Consider the following 15049-nt stretch of genomic DNA (forward strand, 5'->3'; position numbering starts at 1 on the left):
TAACTCTTGTAAGCGCACTTTATTTAGCGAGTTAAATAAATGGATTGTTTTCTTACATCACATTTGAGATCATGCCATCATTGCTTCATTAATGTTGATCAAAGTACAGAAACACTAGAGAAAGGATAATTAAAAAAAAGGCCATTCATTCATTTCTATGTTTCTGCACACAAAACAAATAAGAAAATAAGAGATGAAGCTTTTGTAAATTATAAAATTTTAATCTGTTGGTACATACAAATAAAGTACAATTTATATAGATGCATTTCACCTCTGAACTAATATGGTACAAAAAATTGACATTATGTAAGTTGTTTACGGGATAGTAACACCGTTTTAGGACATCCTGGCTCATATTTTGAATTCACAATTTTTTAAAATTTATTTTAGAACACTGCTCAAAAGTTGATTACAATAGCAGTGATTTAACTCGTGAAAAAAATGCTTGATGGCTTAATTTTAATATTTAAATACTTATAACTTTAAAGAGGGCAGCAATAATAAAATTTCAATTATTGCCATCCAAACATATTTTTGATTGGTAAATTGAAAAAGTTTTAAGTAGGATTTCCTATTACATTATAAAAAATTATTAATCTACATATCACCCTATGATAAAAAAATTATTATATCTATTTTTCTTTATTTATTTCTAAGTCTAATTACTGGAACAAATGATTTGGCATTACAAATGTTCAGTATCACTTATTTTTTTATTAATTAATGAGCACAGACGGTTTTATAACAAGAATTGCTCTGAATCACAATGCTAAGGGAATTACAAGTACATGGCAGTAAGTTTAACTTTCCAATGCTTTTCAACGCCATTTATACGATCACTGCCGGGACTTAATTCTAAAAGCACCTATATCATATATATTTACATATAAATATAAAATTGTGTATATTATAAATTAAAATGCCAAAGACGTTTATAAAGAATTTTCATTTTTTTTTAAAATTCTCTAATATGTTTCATTTATTCAAGGCACATTAGCCATTGGCAATTAAGAAAAAATGTACATCTAATTTTAACAAAATCAAATAATTCCTACTTTGGAATAAATAGAGACATGGACACTTTTCTCGTTGATTTTTTTGTTTAAATATAAACTACCTATCTTAAAATATTAAATAAAAATTCTAGGCACTTTATACTTATGTACATAACACTAGTGAGCAATATTCTTCTTTGAAACAACTTACACAAACAACACAGTTGAGTTTATTTCACAGCGGCCCAAACTTTCTTCTTGTGAAATCTCGCATAACCGCACTTAGATGACAGCATCCGCCGCACTCTCGACCTCCCATACTTATATCCTAATCTAACACTGAAAAACAACATTTAAAAACAATTATTTAAAAAATACGACCTTTGTTAGTATAGTGCATGTTTAAAATGGTAAAAATAGAAATGTGATTATTACTCGTGTAATAAAAACCATCATGAAAAAAAGTGGCCCAATGACAAGTATATCAAACTTACATTAAAAAAAAAAAAAAAAAAGGCTGTAAAAAAGTGTTTAAACTGGGTATGAGCCATGCAGTTGACTACTACGCAGCAACATAAAATGGAGACTGATTTTTAAAAACTAATTGAAGCAAGATAAAAAAATAAATTAATTAAAAAAAAAAAAAGTCTAAATCAATGTCAATCAATAAATCTTGAAGTCGTAGAATTTTTTTAAAAATAAAAGTTACTTTGTACTGTATTTTTCAGGAAAATATTACAATGATTTGTACCATTATTTTCTTTTTGAGTAGTAATTGTTCCAGTACTGACTGTATTTTATTCTTTTATATTTTGAACAAACCTTTTGAATAACAGTTTATGCTTCATTAGTCTTGGGCACTCTTATAGTTTATTTAATTATACTAAATACATTCTCAAGGAAAAGCCACCACCATAATTTCTTCCATAAATAGCATACCATAACACATTACATAAACCCTTAATAATACGCAATCAATATAATAATTAAACAAAAACCAATATATAATCACAAAAATTGTTTGATATTATATAGTACTAATATTGTATGAACATTAAGGGCGAAGTTAAATGTGTTGTTGCCAAGAGTAGATTTTTAATTAGAAAACAAGACAGACATAATTCTACATAGTTTAAACTTATACAAATAATTTGCAGAAGATAATGCAATGGATGAAACGATAAAGTCAAAAATCACTGAATGTTTATTAAAGAAAACAGCAATAAAACACCAGAATGGATAACAAAAATATAAACCACAAAAAGCCTAGCTTTGATTGAAAGCCTGTTTTGATAAGAAAATATATAAAAACTATAACTTTAATCTTTTAAATTTAACAAACAATTAGAACTCACTTGTGATAAAAAGTGTGCCTATTTTATCAATCCTAAAACAATCAATTCTGTTTGGGTGATAAGAATTTTGTTTGCCAATACAAGAATAGCCTGCTTAAAAGGTTGAAAATTACTGAAATTCAGAAAAGCAATTGAAATTGGTTGTTCCTTGATAGCTGGCTCAACTAATGAAAAACTAAAAAAATTGTTCATTTAAATTTTTGCTCATATAGCATACAACCTCGCTCATCCATGCTCTTTTGCCATGGCTTACCTTTGTCGGTGCCAAATGTACAAGAGGATAAGTAAAAAAATGATTTAGAGCAATGTTGGGACAAGAAAGCTGTTGGACAAGTGGATTGGACGGAAGGTATACAATTTTGTGCAACTGTTTGTTCGGGATGTGTATATCATTGTGGATTGTTAGGTTTGAAACGTTGACTTCAGGCTCTATTCCTTCTGCAGTTTCGTTGTTGATGTTTGTTGCTTTTACCCGAAAGCAATATGTGAGTCTGGGAAATAAATAGTGATAAAGACTACAGAGGGGAAAAGAAGACCTTCTGCACAGAGCAAGGATAGGGGAGCATTTCTTGAAATGAGGTAATGTACAGGGCCTCTAGTAAAAAGGAGAGGAGGCTATAGAGAAATTAATATTGACAAGGAAGGTGTACATTACAAGGAATGGTACACATGGGAGAGGCGTTAAGGAGGGCGACAAAGGCGTTTCCATACCTTGCCAGACTTGTGGCTCTTTTTATAGGCACCCTGGCAAGGAGGAGGAACCTCCCGCTCTCTCTTCGTCTCCCTTCCTTACCTTCCTGTACATATCTAGTATTTTTAATTGGATGGATTGGATTTAATAGGAATTGAATTTTTTGTTGATCCCCAAACTTTGATTTTATATGTCCAAATTGGTCTCAGGAGGATCTTATAAATAGTGAGTCTGAATTTGCGAGAAGAGGCTGGATAAGGTGTGGATGTTGTCAACAAAAGAGCATATAATATTGTTAGGGAGAACAGGAATGTTGTTTGTGTATATTGTGTATAGGAAAGGCCCTAGGATGCTGCCCTGAGAGACACCAGATTTAATGGTAATATAAGAAGAAAAGGCAACCCCCTGATAGATGCAGAAACTAGTGGTGAGGCAGGATATTATCAGTTTCAGCTATTAATATTTGTTTTTAGAAGGATTTTGCCTTGGAACGGGTGTTGGAAAGGTTTGTTAGGTTTTTGAAAATAATTTTAATTCCACAGTATGGAAAGTATGTTATTTTTAGTACAGTATTGTATGTGTTGTGATGTATCAGGTAACAAAAAACAGCAGCCTTTACTTCATGGTTTTGCTCCTAAATATTTTTGTTTTAACGATCATTTAAATAAATTCAAGGAACACAAGCTTCTAACTTCTTGTGACAATATTATTAAAATTAATAAAAAACTGGAGATGCAATTTTTAAAACTATGCTAGCCCAGCATAGCTTTACGAAACTATATGAATATGTATGAACAACGGACATGCCTGACATTAAGTAAAAACAGCGTAGAGTCAAAATGTCGCCAAAAACAAACAACAGACTGAAAAGAAAAAACTACAAAAGATCAGTTTCAATAAAACTCCTGTGATGTGATTAAATGTTTTGATATGTGTGGTGATTAGTGACCGTTAATCGATATTTATTTAGAAATTGTGAGATGCGGTCTGGTGTGATGTAGGTTTCAAAAAAACATTTTCTTTATCGTGCCAACGTTTCGATCTTTATTGAGATCATCATTGAGACTCTCGACACGACACGCAAGAATGACACAATTACACAGAAGACAAACACTTTGAGCCCTGAAGATGATCTCAATAAAGATCGAAACGTTGGCACGATAAAGCAAATGTTTTTCTGAAACCTACATCACACCAGACCGCATCTCACGATTTCTAAATAAAAAATAAATAAAAAAGTTTTGATATGTGTTTTGAAATGAAAATCGTGATGTGCTCAACTGAAAAATAACCTTGTTTTGTCAGAAGTTAACCATTCTCATCAATGATTTAGGGAAAAATTATAATAAAATTAATTCTTAAGAGTGTAAATCTATTAAAAAGCTTGTATCTATCTGAAAATGCGAAAAAAAAAAAGCGCTAAACCAAAATATTCTCCTATTATATAGATATTACATAACAGGAGTAACAATATATAATTTATGTAAGTCAAAATAAGGCGCCCTAGCAATAAATGTATATGGAACTCAATTTTGAACTTCTCTCTGCAGTTTTGATCTCAAAATTCATATGTACTTGAAAATAAATAATCAAAAAATTGTTTGCAGTGAAGAACAAATCTATCATAGATTACAGTTTGAAAATAATGCAAGCAGGGTACATGACTGAATATCCCTGAAATAATATGCATCTGCCAATTCATAGAAATCATGATCTAATAATTCATTTCTACAAGACATGCTGTTCCAATCTCTTTTGTGCTTGCTTCATACTATAAAATAATTTATTTCTTCTATAACCCACCTTCAGTACAACTAAGACCTTGTTGTTTTATTTTGATCCAGTTTCTTTTTGTACATTCCTGAAAATTCAAATAAACCAGCTAATAATTAAATTATCATTCCGCGCTAAATCTAACCTCAGAGTTATTTAAACATTATGCATAAGGGGTACACTATTAAAATCTAAAATAGTAGTTTCATTTGAAAAGAAAAATGGAGTAAAATAACAGAGATAAATACCAACAAAGTTGGTTTTTTTTAAACACTCCTGACTGCAAAATTATCTTATCCTAGGAGGGAACAAACTTCTTTTTGTATGCAAAAGTAATCTACTACTATAAAAACTAATGTAAATGTTATCCTTTCTTTTAAGCAGTTCAAATCCATTCTTGCTGTATCTGTCAAATTTAAGGGCAAGGTGAGAACAAAATATTCCAATATACATTCAAGTATGATTTTGGTAACAATCAACACAATAAATGATGAGTAATTTGTTTGTTAAAAGCTGAAGTTTTGGTTAAACCTAGCTTATTATTATATTAATGAGATAATGGAGGATGCCAAGTGGTTTTGAGTTTGAATCTTGGCAATTTTTTAAAAAAGATTAATTTGAAAAAAGTTGTGACACTTTGTCCTTCTCGACACTCAACGGGTGGGTAGTTGGACATTACACTAAGCCCTTTTCTAGACAGGAATTTCTTTACATTTGATGAGATAATTTTATGAATTAACAATAAAGTGATGTAACCAGTGTAGTGTTTGGAAAATGAATATATGAAAGCTATGTTTTTTTACTGACTTTCAAGATCTCACAATATTGATTGCCGTGATGTTTAATAAGATGGTCTATAAAAAATGTATGTTAGGACACACATTTTAATGTTATTAATTATTAGTTTAGTATTATTTTTCTTGGTTTGGCTCAGCCCTAGTTTGGATGAAGCCTATTCTCACACACAAAAAAAGAAAAGTTTACCAATTTTTAAATTAATTAATGTCCCAATTATTGCTCTGAGGTGATGGTCTTAAGGCTAGTACACACTTGTACACAAAATTCTGCCAATTTTGTCTAAAGACAGTTCCCAACAAATCCATTTTGTACGATATGGTATTTGGGATCTCATTTCCTTCACTACTGAATTTCTTCTTAAAGGGGGTGTCAACCAATTCTCGGATTCTTTTTCCTTATTCCTCCATTCTTACTTTAATATCTCATGAACTAATTGCTGAATCACAATGCTTGATCTCATTTTATCTGCAGCTTTCTAGTGAACATTTTCGTTTAAATTTTAATGCATATGGTTATTTTAGAAGCTGTCTGCTAAATGTCTGAAAATGCATTTCAAAAATTGCCTGAATTTATGTTCCTTTTTCTCAAGTAGGGCTTACCATTATTTACTTGGTTTTTGTTTTGTTTAGGGATGGTTAGGGTCATATCAACATGACATATCGTTTCATTGGTGCCACATGATACTGCCGACATTGAGACCTTTCTACTGGATAGCATGGTTCCTGTTATGTTAAGATTTATCCATTTGTAGACACTATTCTGATCTGTGTAGACCTTTTAATTGTTAAATTGAGCACTTCCGAAGCTCCAAATTGCAAATTGTTTACACCAAACAATGCAGGAAAAATCTAGGTAAAAATTATATTTACATAAAATTGCTTCCATACTACCAAAGGAAGCCTTCAAGTGGTAAATTGAAAAATTTTTGTACTTTAAAAGCATAATTTCCACTCACATTTTGTGTTTCAGACCTTTCTGAACAAATTTGGTTCCATGTCTGTCTGTAGTCTATTCCTTTTAATTGGCAAAACGAATTTATATGAAATTTTCAGAGATTGTGCAAGTTGGTTTCCAGCCAGTCCCCTATGAATGTCATCACAATTGTATCAAAAGTATCATCTACGCATGCGCAAACGTAAAATCGTGTAAAACAGCTATATCTCTGAAACCATTTGTCAGATTCTTAGATGCAACTTTCAGGGATTATGCGGTTTGCTTTCTAGATGATCCACTATGAATTAACGTAGTGCATGCACATGCACAAAATGTGACGAAGCTATACTGCCCACACACTTGGAAAACTTTTTTTGTCAAAAATTTCACATTTTTTTTAGCACTTTCAATGCTCCAAATTACAATGTTTTACACCAAACTATGCAGAAAAAATTCTAGTGTTTTTTATTGCCTTTTTCAATGCCAAAATTGGTCAAACCTCCCCTTAAAATTAACACACTTTCTGTGATTACACCCTAGTTTTTACTCTTTTCGTCATTGTTCTTTGATCGAGAAACCAAGCAGGTGGAACATAAACGCTAAGAGCTGCTAACGATGGCTATAATAAGAAATATATATTACAATTATTAATCTATTAATAATAATTTGATAACCAAGCAGCCATCAAAGCACTAAGCTCAAATATCATTAATTCAAGAATGGCGCTGAACTGTAAAACCAAACTAAACATATTAGGTACGCAGAACAAAGTCAGCCTCTGCTGGGTCCCAGGAAACATGGGAGTAGAAGGCAACGAGAAAGCGGACACCCTTGCAAGGCAAGGAGCTGCTACACCGCTGACAGGACCTGAACCCTTCTGTGGCATAGGAACCCACACTATCAACGAGTATCTCAGACAAAAGGACAAAAAGAAAATGAGGGAACAATAGAATTCACTCATTGGACACATACAATTCAAGAATCTTCTAACCAATTTTGGAAGGAAAGAAATTACAGAATGTGTCAAGAGAAACAGGAATAAACTGTGAATCCTAGGATTCCTAACATGTCACTGCAAGTTAAATGGACACTTAAAGAAGATTGGAATAATCCAAAATGGTACATGCAGATTCTGCAAAGAGGCAGAAGAGACACCAACACATCTATTAAGAAACTGCGGAGCTACACTAGCCCACAGGAGGAAATGTTTTGGGATGTATAATGTGACCATAGAAGAGCTTCAACCATTGAAACTGGGCATACTCACCGATGTGCTTTAGGCAGAGCACGGGGGAAACAATAGCTCTTAAAGGGCACAGTATACTATACCTTGAAAAATTACATCTACATCTAATAATAATTTTTACGTGTTTGGGATCTGGTTTCTGGTCAGGTAGAACCAGATCCCAAACACATTAATCGTCTTCATCAAAATAATTTTAACGTTATACAGTCCACCAGGTAAGATCCTCTTTTTTCTTTAATTTTTAATTTTTACTTCTGACCCAACAATTAACTGTACTACTAAATCTAAATATTCAGATTAATGATCATAAACCTAAAAATAATTGTACCTATTTAAGGTTATTTTAACAAAATTTAATAGCCTCGCAATTATAGTCTTCATTTTCTTATCATTCTTGTGTAACAGTTATGGTGTAACCTTTAACCTTTAGCAATATTCTTAAACTATTACCTCTATTTACAAAGAATAAATAAAGCGTAAATAATATAAATATATAAATGTATTTCCTGGGAAAGATAATATTTACAGTCTGTGTTATAGAGACATGAAAAATTAAATCCTCAAGTCAAGAGAGAGAAGAGGTGTTTGTATAACAAATTCAATATGTAACTACGGTACAGTTTCTTCTAGCTTGCTTATACTGTAAAAAGACATGTGATTGTTGAACACAGGAATAATACGATGCGATATTTAAAATCTTTGAAATTGAACATGTACTCACGTTGTTTCCTCAGATGGGCTTCCACTGTGATGGGCAACAGATTGAGATTCGTCTAATGGATTTTCATTCGCGTTCGGATTGTCGCTCGAATAAGGCTGGAAAAAAATATTGTATCAGTAAAGAAGTGCAATTACAATTGAGAACAATTTTTGTAATGTAATTTTTTTAAATGTTCGATTTGTAAGAGGAAAATTTTTCCGACGGTTTGTTCTAGGTTTCTCGCCCAGTTGTATATGCAGACAAGTTAATAAAAATATTAAATAAAATGAGCAGACAGAAAATTTAAACCTAACAAAGACAAGTTTAAAATTGCACAATGAAAAAAAAAATCATACGTTTTTGTACAATATGTCTATTATTAAAAAATTAACCTTTCAAAATTATTATTAAGACAAGTTTAGTACAAAAAAACCTCACTGTCACAAAGTGTGATTAAAAATGGTATCCAACTTGATAACATTGCCAAGAATCTATTAATGTAGTCGTCAACGAAAATGTCAAACGAAGACATCTTTCTTTCAAGTTTAAACAAAATCATTACCATCATCACAATGAAATGTGGTCATTACCAATTAGAGGATAGGTAGATTGAAATGATTGGAAACAATTTAAATTTCAGGTACACCACCGGAGAAATCTCACAATTTATCAGAAAAATGTTCACCTTTTTTGTCGCTATTTCAAAACTTATCGAGGGGGAAATTAAAATTCCTCAAAGTAATTTATTAATTTTTTCAGCAAAATGATAATTTTTTCAAATTTTATTTATCTAATTTACTAACTCCTGAACTAAATTACACACATTTGACTACTTACATCCAATAGTTCTAACTATCTACTCTAAAGTATTTGACTAATTTTACTATTGTATTAATAAAAGACTTTTATTTATAAATATTTACATTAAAAAGTAAACAAATATAAGCTGAATACATTACATCATGAAATGTGTCGCTAATATAAATATAAATAAGTCACAAAAGCCAATATAAATATATAACAACGACTGCAGAATGTTAAGAAAATACCAACATTCACAGTTTGTTTGGTCGAAGTGGACAAGCCTATCCTAAAATGGCTTGCCCACAGACATGCCTTAAGTCCCATTTTGAATTTTCCACCACCTAGACACCCAACTTTAAAAAAAATTTACAATTTAAATTGTGCATTCACATATTTTATATCCAGAGTATATTTTTGTAGAATACGTTTTACTTTTAAAAACTTGAAAGGTTATTTTAAACTGCTTAATATATATTTACTGACAACAACCAAATATAATTATGCATGTATTATTCATTACGAGACGAACATCGAGAGTTTTAGAATGTTAAAAAAAAAGCCATATTCTTGTATAATTTGATTGTACTAGGCACCTTATTTTTCTAAATTCTATATCGACAAGACCACTAGTCTACGTATAAATTATTACCTATATTCTGTTGGTTGGTACACACATAGGGGGGTTTCTACTGTTTGAACACAGCTATTATTTAAAAAACATTTCACTTACAATACTTCAGTTTTTTATACTGATGGTAAAATTTCCGCAACAAATGGTCCTCAGGTGAAAGATATGAAAATGTGTATTGTTACGATTAAATCATAATGCTAAAGTTGAAAGATGGATTTGAAATTCAATTCAATAAGCAATGTGAATCTCTGAAAGGATTTCAGGGAAACGGATACGGTCATCAATTTTCTTTTCCCCCCGATTTTCAAACTCCTTTCTTTCACATAAATGACCTATCTGTTATAAATAGTTATCAAAAATTTTCTTTCAGAGCTCCACATCGAAATAATAAAAGTTGTTAAATTATATGAAGCAGCAAACATAAAAAAAAAAAATGTTAGATGAAAACTGCAGTAACCGCTGTCTGCTATTAAAATTGTAATAATACTGCCAATAAGAAAATACAATAAAAATATATAAAGTAAATTGTGCCATAATATAATACTTTAAAAACTTAATCTACTTGTATTATAGCAATTCAATAAAAAATAAATTAATTAAAAGAAAAAATCATAAATATGTTATTCTAATTTCTTTAAATAATTTAATGTAAATACTTTAATTCCAGAAAAAGAAAATTATTATAGTACAATAAAGAAATCACTTACTGTTGAATTTCGAGGCTCAACACAAGTCACATCTAAATGGATTTGTTCACGGCACTTAAGCTCTAACAGTTTTATTCCTAAACAAAATAAACAAGGCATTAAAAAATAAATAATTTAAAAGAGAAATTTTTACAATTACCTTCAGTCCTATTGTTATGATATCTAGACTCCCATGCATCAAATAGATAATTATAATAGCGATTCCCTTCAAAGTATTGGAGAAATGTGTGCGTCCTCTCAGTCGGGAAAACTTTCTGGAATCTAAAATTGAAGATTGAGTCGGATATTGTACAAAATGTCAAGAAAATAAGGACTTACTGCCCAATTTGAGTCAATTCATCTTCGTAGATCACAAGATGTCTAATATCATCGGGCGTTAAGTCTGTTAAAATAGAATCTTTATACTGAAACAAAGATAAAATAACGTGTTAAGCAATACATAAAGAAATTTATTTGTATTTTGTTTTTCAAAAAGCTTCTTCTTACATATTCTCTATCTTCTACTTTATCGAAAAACAATTGTTTGCTCTTTTCAGCAGGTGATAATCCATTCACAAACAATCTATGGTCATAACACAATTTTCCTTCTATTCCAAATCTTTTACTTAATTCATCCTGTAAATGAAAGTTTTATTTTTTAATTACATAAAAACCTTAATGAGTTTAAACATCAGAACTAGTCCAAATTAAAAATCACATGTTGACTGTGATAACAAGGGATGTGGGTGTTGTGTTTTGTACTACAGTAAAACTTCCCTTTATTGACACTTCTTAAAAAATGGACACCACCCTTGAATAGAAAATAATTCTGATTCCCCGGTGACTTCCCATTTACATTTTCTATAAGACAGACACTCGCAATTATAAACATAGATAGCTTTTATGACTATTTAGACTCCTGAAAGCAGACAGCAGTATACAAAAAATAAACATTTTCTGAGAAAAGCAGTTTCCCCTATGTTCCATTCATAAGATGCTTATACCTCTGGTGATTGAATACAACCTTCACAAGGCTGACTGGAAAAGATATAAATAAATCCTGAAGATATTGACATGACTGGGGATATACTTCTAGAACTTTTTGTGAAAACAGAAACATAAGCTCCTAACGTAAATTGAGCAAAGAAAACCTATGAAAAGGGGAAGAAACACAGCACAAGGAGAACATGGCGGATGGGTGTTAAGACGTCTGACTCATATTTACCAAGCTAATGGTTTTGTGTCTCCTGGAATCCTCCCATGGAATTTTAATTGAGAATAGTATGAAAAAGATTACTGTACATTGGTTTGACCCCTTGTCCGTGACGCCCAATTGGAATTAAGCTCTCCTGCACAACAGGAATTACTTTACCCCGACTCACAAAAGAGAACGTTTTACTTGTGTTAAAAATAGTACATGGCAAATGCAATAGTTATAAAGCAATAACTTACCTGCTGAGCTTGTGTCAATTTATTTGGTATCTGGAATCCAGCTATATTTAACAAATCTTTAACCATTGGTCCTTTCACAGCTAAATCAAGTGGTGACGATGAATGCAATGATGGTGATATATTCACCTACAATTTTATAAAATAATTATTATTCACATGTAAACTACCTGAATCACCTACCTCTAGTAACCAAGGTCTTAGATTTTCATCTAACAAAACATCCACACCAAAGAGTTCGTAAGAACAGTACCGAGACGTCAAGTTGGAATTGGACAATTGACTGATTGAAGACTCTCCACTGATCATTGTTTTAATTACCAGCTCTTCTAAACTAGTCCACAGTGCATCCATATTCACCGATCCTTCTAGGTAGGTCCAGAGGGACTTTATTGTCCTAAAATATATAATTTTATTTACTAGTACTTAAGAATTTAATGGAACTACTTACCATTTATGGCCAGTACAAGCTTCAGCATCCTCATTTTGTGCATAGTTATTGCTAAGTTTATTAATGCTGTAGTTTGTTAGATGCATATACCTATTATTGAGTGTTGAAGGCTCGTCAGAATATTTGACTAAAATCATGATTTTTTTTTAAATTGATAGTGGATCGAGTAATCAACTGAACATCATTTACCTGAAGCGAATCTCACCAACCCATTCTCATAAAGGTAGATTCTTAATGGATTAAATGTTGGCACCAATACGTACAACCTTAAATCGAACTTATTTCCATTGATTAGATAAGGGTTTGAGATGTATTTTTGCACTATCACAGGAACCTTCTTTGGTATCTGACCCCACTTGTGTACAACTTTGATCCCGGTCCCTCGGGCCGAAGCAGGCTGAATAGAACCATTTATGAACAACACGTACAAAATGTGTATAACACAGAATACTTACAGGTTTTACAATCCATTTCGCCTTGGATCCTGTGCGATCCCAAGCTTGACGGAGTAATTTCATATCTTGTGGAAGAATAAATGTCCGAGGAATGAATCCAAATCTTTGAAAAGGAAATATATATGTTATAGATTTAGTAGTAGTACAAGTAATAAAGAAATAAGTTTTACATTTGGGTTCATGTTTAATGTCAACAATGTTTCTTACATTAAAATTTTTTTTTAATAATAAATAAAAAATAATGTAGCTAGATTGCATTTTTATCTTTTTTTGCTGATTTAGTCTGTGTTATTTTGTCTAAATTATCCTGTTAGCTATACTACTTATTTGAAAATAATTTCTACTGAGTGAGGTATAACAAGGTCAGATTAAAATATCTGCTGTCTTCTATTTATTAAGCTGTTTGTTAAAATGTGTGTAAACATGTAAACATTGGGAGTCAACCAATGCTTGGATTCTTTTCTGGTCTGTCAAAAATAAAATACATTTTTGAAAAGAACTAGCAAAGATCAGCAGACAAAAATGATCGGAAACTATCAAACTATGGTTCACCACCCAACAGGCCTCGAGAAATCTCACAATCAACTTATAAATGTTTCACCACAACAGAATTATTCATTTTACATTAGTTTATTTTCTTCTCTACTTTGTCCTCCCTTCATAATCTCTTAAAAAACTGGGACCTGTCATTTATGTCACACTACAATGCGGGTTTTCATTTCGCCAAGCGCTTTTTCTTTTTCATTCATGTACCCCTATTTTATTTAATTTTATTGTATTGGTGCTCCTAATTTATTTTCAGATTTTTTATATGACATTTCCTTCACTACTAACTGTCTTAAGTGAGAGGGGGTGTCACCAATTCTCAATTCATTTTTCCTAATCCCTACATTTTCCGTTTATCTTGAATTCATCATCTGATCAAAATACGACTGGTATCATATTTTTTCTTGTACACATATTGGTATAAGTTTTAATGCATGTTGTTATTTTAGAAGCTGTTCAGTATTAATGAACTGTCTGAAAATGCATTTCAATAAATTACCTGAATTGATGTTTCTTTTTCTCAAGTACAGCTTAACTTATCCCTTTTTTTTTTTTTTTTTTTGGCTTTGATTTAAACAGTACTCCATTACAACTTGTGAATATGTTTTTGGGCTTACCTTGAATCTTTTCAAAGCATATTTTGGAAATTTTATTTTACCGATTTTTTAGATGACGAACATTTTGTAAAAATCTGCTCCTTATAATCAAATTTCAAAATTTTTATCTCATTTTAATTTTTATTTACAAAAATGCTCTCGACAAAACTTTAGTTTTTTCCAATAAATTAAGGGAAAAATAATTAAGCAATTCTAAATATTGCTGAGAATGAAGGTAAAAAATGAGACTTTCCACCAGAGGTTTTTTAGTTTATGTTTGATTTTTGACTTTTTAAGTGTGCTTTTTGCAGCATATCATGGCGTTGGTATTGCGCAGTACTGCTGATGTTGAGACATTTTCACCAGATAGCAGGGCACCATTTAACAAAAAGGAAAAAAGAGTGCCAGTTTATATTGGGATTTATCCATTGTAGACACCATTCTGACTTGAATAGATTTTTAATTTTTAAATCGATCTGTTTTGGTGAACAAAATTGCAAATCTTTTACACCAAATGATGCACAAAAAAAATCTAGTTTAAATAAAATAATTTTTAAAATTTAATTTTTTTTAAGGCATTTTTGGTACTCGAAATTGCAATTCTTTTACACTGAGTAATATAGAAAAAACCAGTTAAATAATCTTTTATATCCGGATGTAAACAAATTTTGGTCATAATTTTCAACACAATTTTTTTTTATAGTATTTCTGGTGCTCAAAATTGCAAATCTTTACACCTAATGATGCACAAAAAATCTAATTGATTAAAACAATTAAAAAAAATTAGTTCTGGGCCAAATTTTAGCCAAATTTTTTTTACCAAAAGTTAAATCCTCCATAATGCAGAAAAAATTTTTAGTTTAACTTTTTAAAATGATTTTAAAGCCAAAATTGCTTGATGTCCCTTAATATTTTTTTATTTACATTTTCAATCTAACTT

At 31.0% G+C, this 15049-nt stretch overlaps 1 protein-coding gene across 7 annotated transcripts in view; it reads right to left on the reverse strand.

Annotated features, from left to right (window-relative positions):
- Nucleotides 1–15049, reverse strand: part of LOC106667057 (tubulin polyglutamylase TTLL4-like) — a 23587-nt gene continuing 8538 nt past the window's right edge. For 5 of the 7 annotated variants that reach the window (XM_024228762.1, XM_024228761.1, XM_014394700.2 and 2 more), the window contains exons 9-19: nucleotides 12968–13070; nucleotides 12702–12909; nucleotides 12513–12639; nucleotides 12245–12458; nucleotides 12065–12190; nucleotides 11120–11248; nucleotides 10952–11037; nucleotides 10773–10894; nucleotides 10634–10710; nucleotides 8513–8607; nucleotides 1–1334 (exon numbers count right to left, since the gene is read on the reverse strand). In XM_024228762.1, coding sequence (XP_024084530.1) covers nucleotides 1226–1334; nucleotides 8513–8607; nucleotides 10634–10710; nucleotides 10773–10894; nucleotides 10952–11037; nucleotides 11120–11248; nucleotides 12065–12190; nucleotides 12245–12458; nucleotides 12513–12639; nucleotides 12702–12909; nucleotides 12968–13070 — 1396 coding nt within the window. In that variant the 3' untranslated portion in view covers nucleotides 1–1225. Of the gene's footprint in view, nucleotides 1335–4844; nucleotides 4903–8272; nucleotides 8432–8512; nucleotides 8608–10633; nucleotides 10711–10772; nucleotides 10895–10951; nucleotides 11038–11119; nucleotides 11249–12064; nucleotides 12191–12244; nucleotides 12459–12512; nucleotides 12640–12701; nucleotides 12910–12967; nucleotides 13071–15049 lie in introns of those variants that run through there. The other 2 variants (XM_024228764.1, XM_014394702.2) reach the window with 2 other exon arrangements.

The sequence above is a fragment of the Cimex lectularius genome, unplaced genomic scaffold (assembly GCF_000648675.2).
Source record: "Cimex lectularius strain Harlan isolate CLEC.00 unplaced genomic scaffold, Clec_2.1 scaffold113, whole genome shotgun sequence".
In the NCBI taxonomy this organism is placed as follows: domain Eukaryota; kingdom Metazoa; phylum Arthropoda; class Insecta; order Hemiptera; family Cimicidae; genus Cimex; species Cimex lectularius.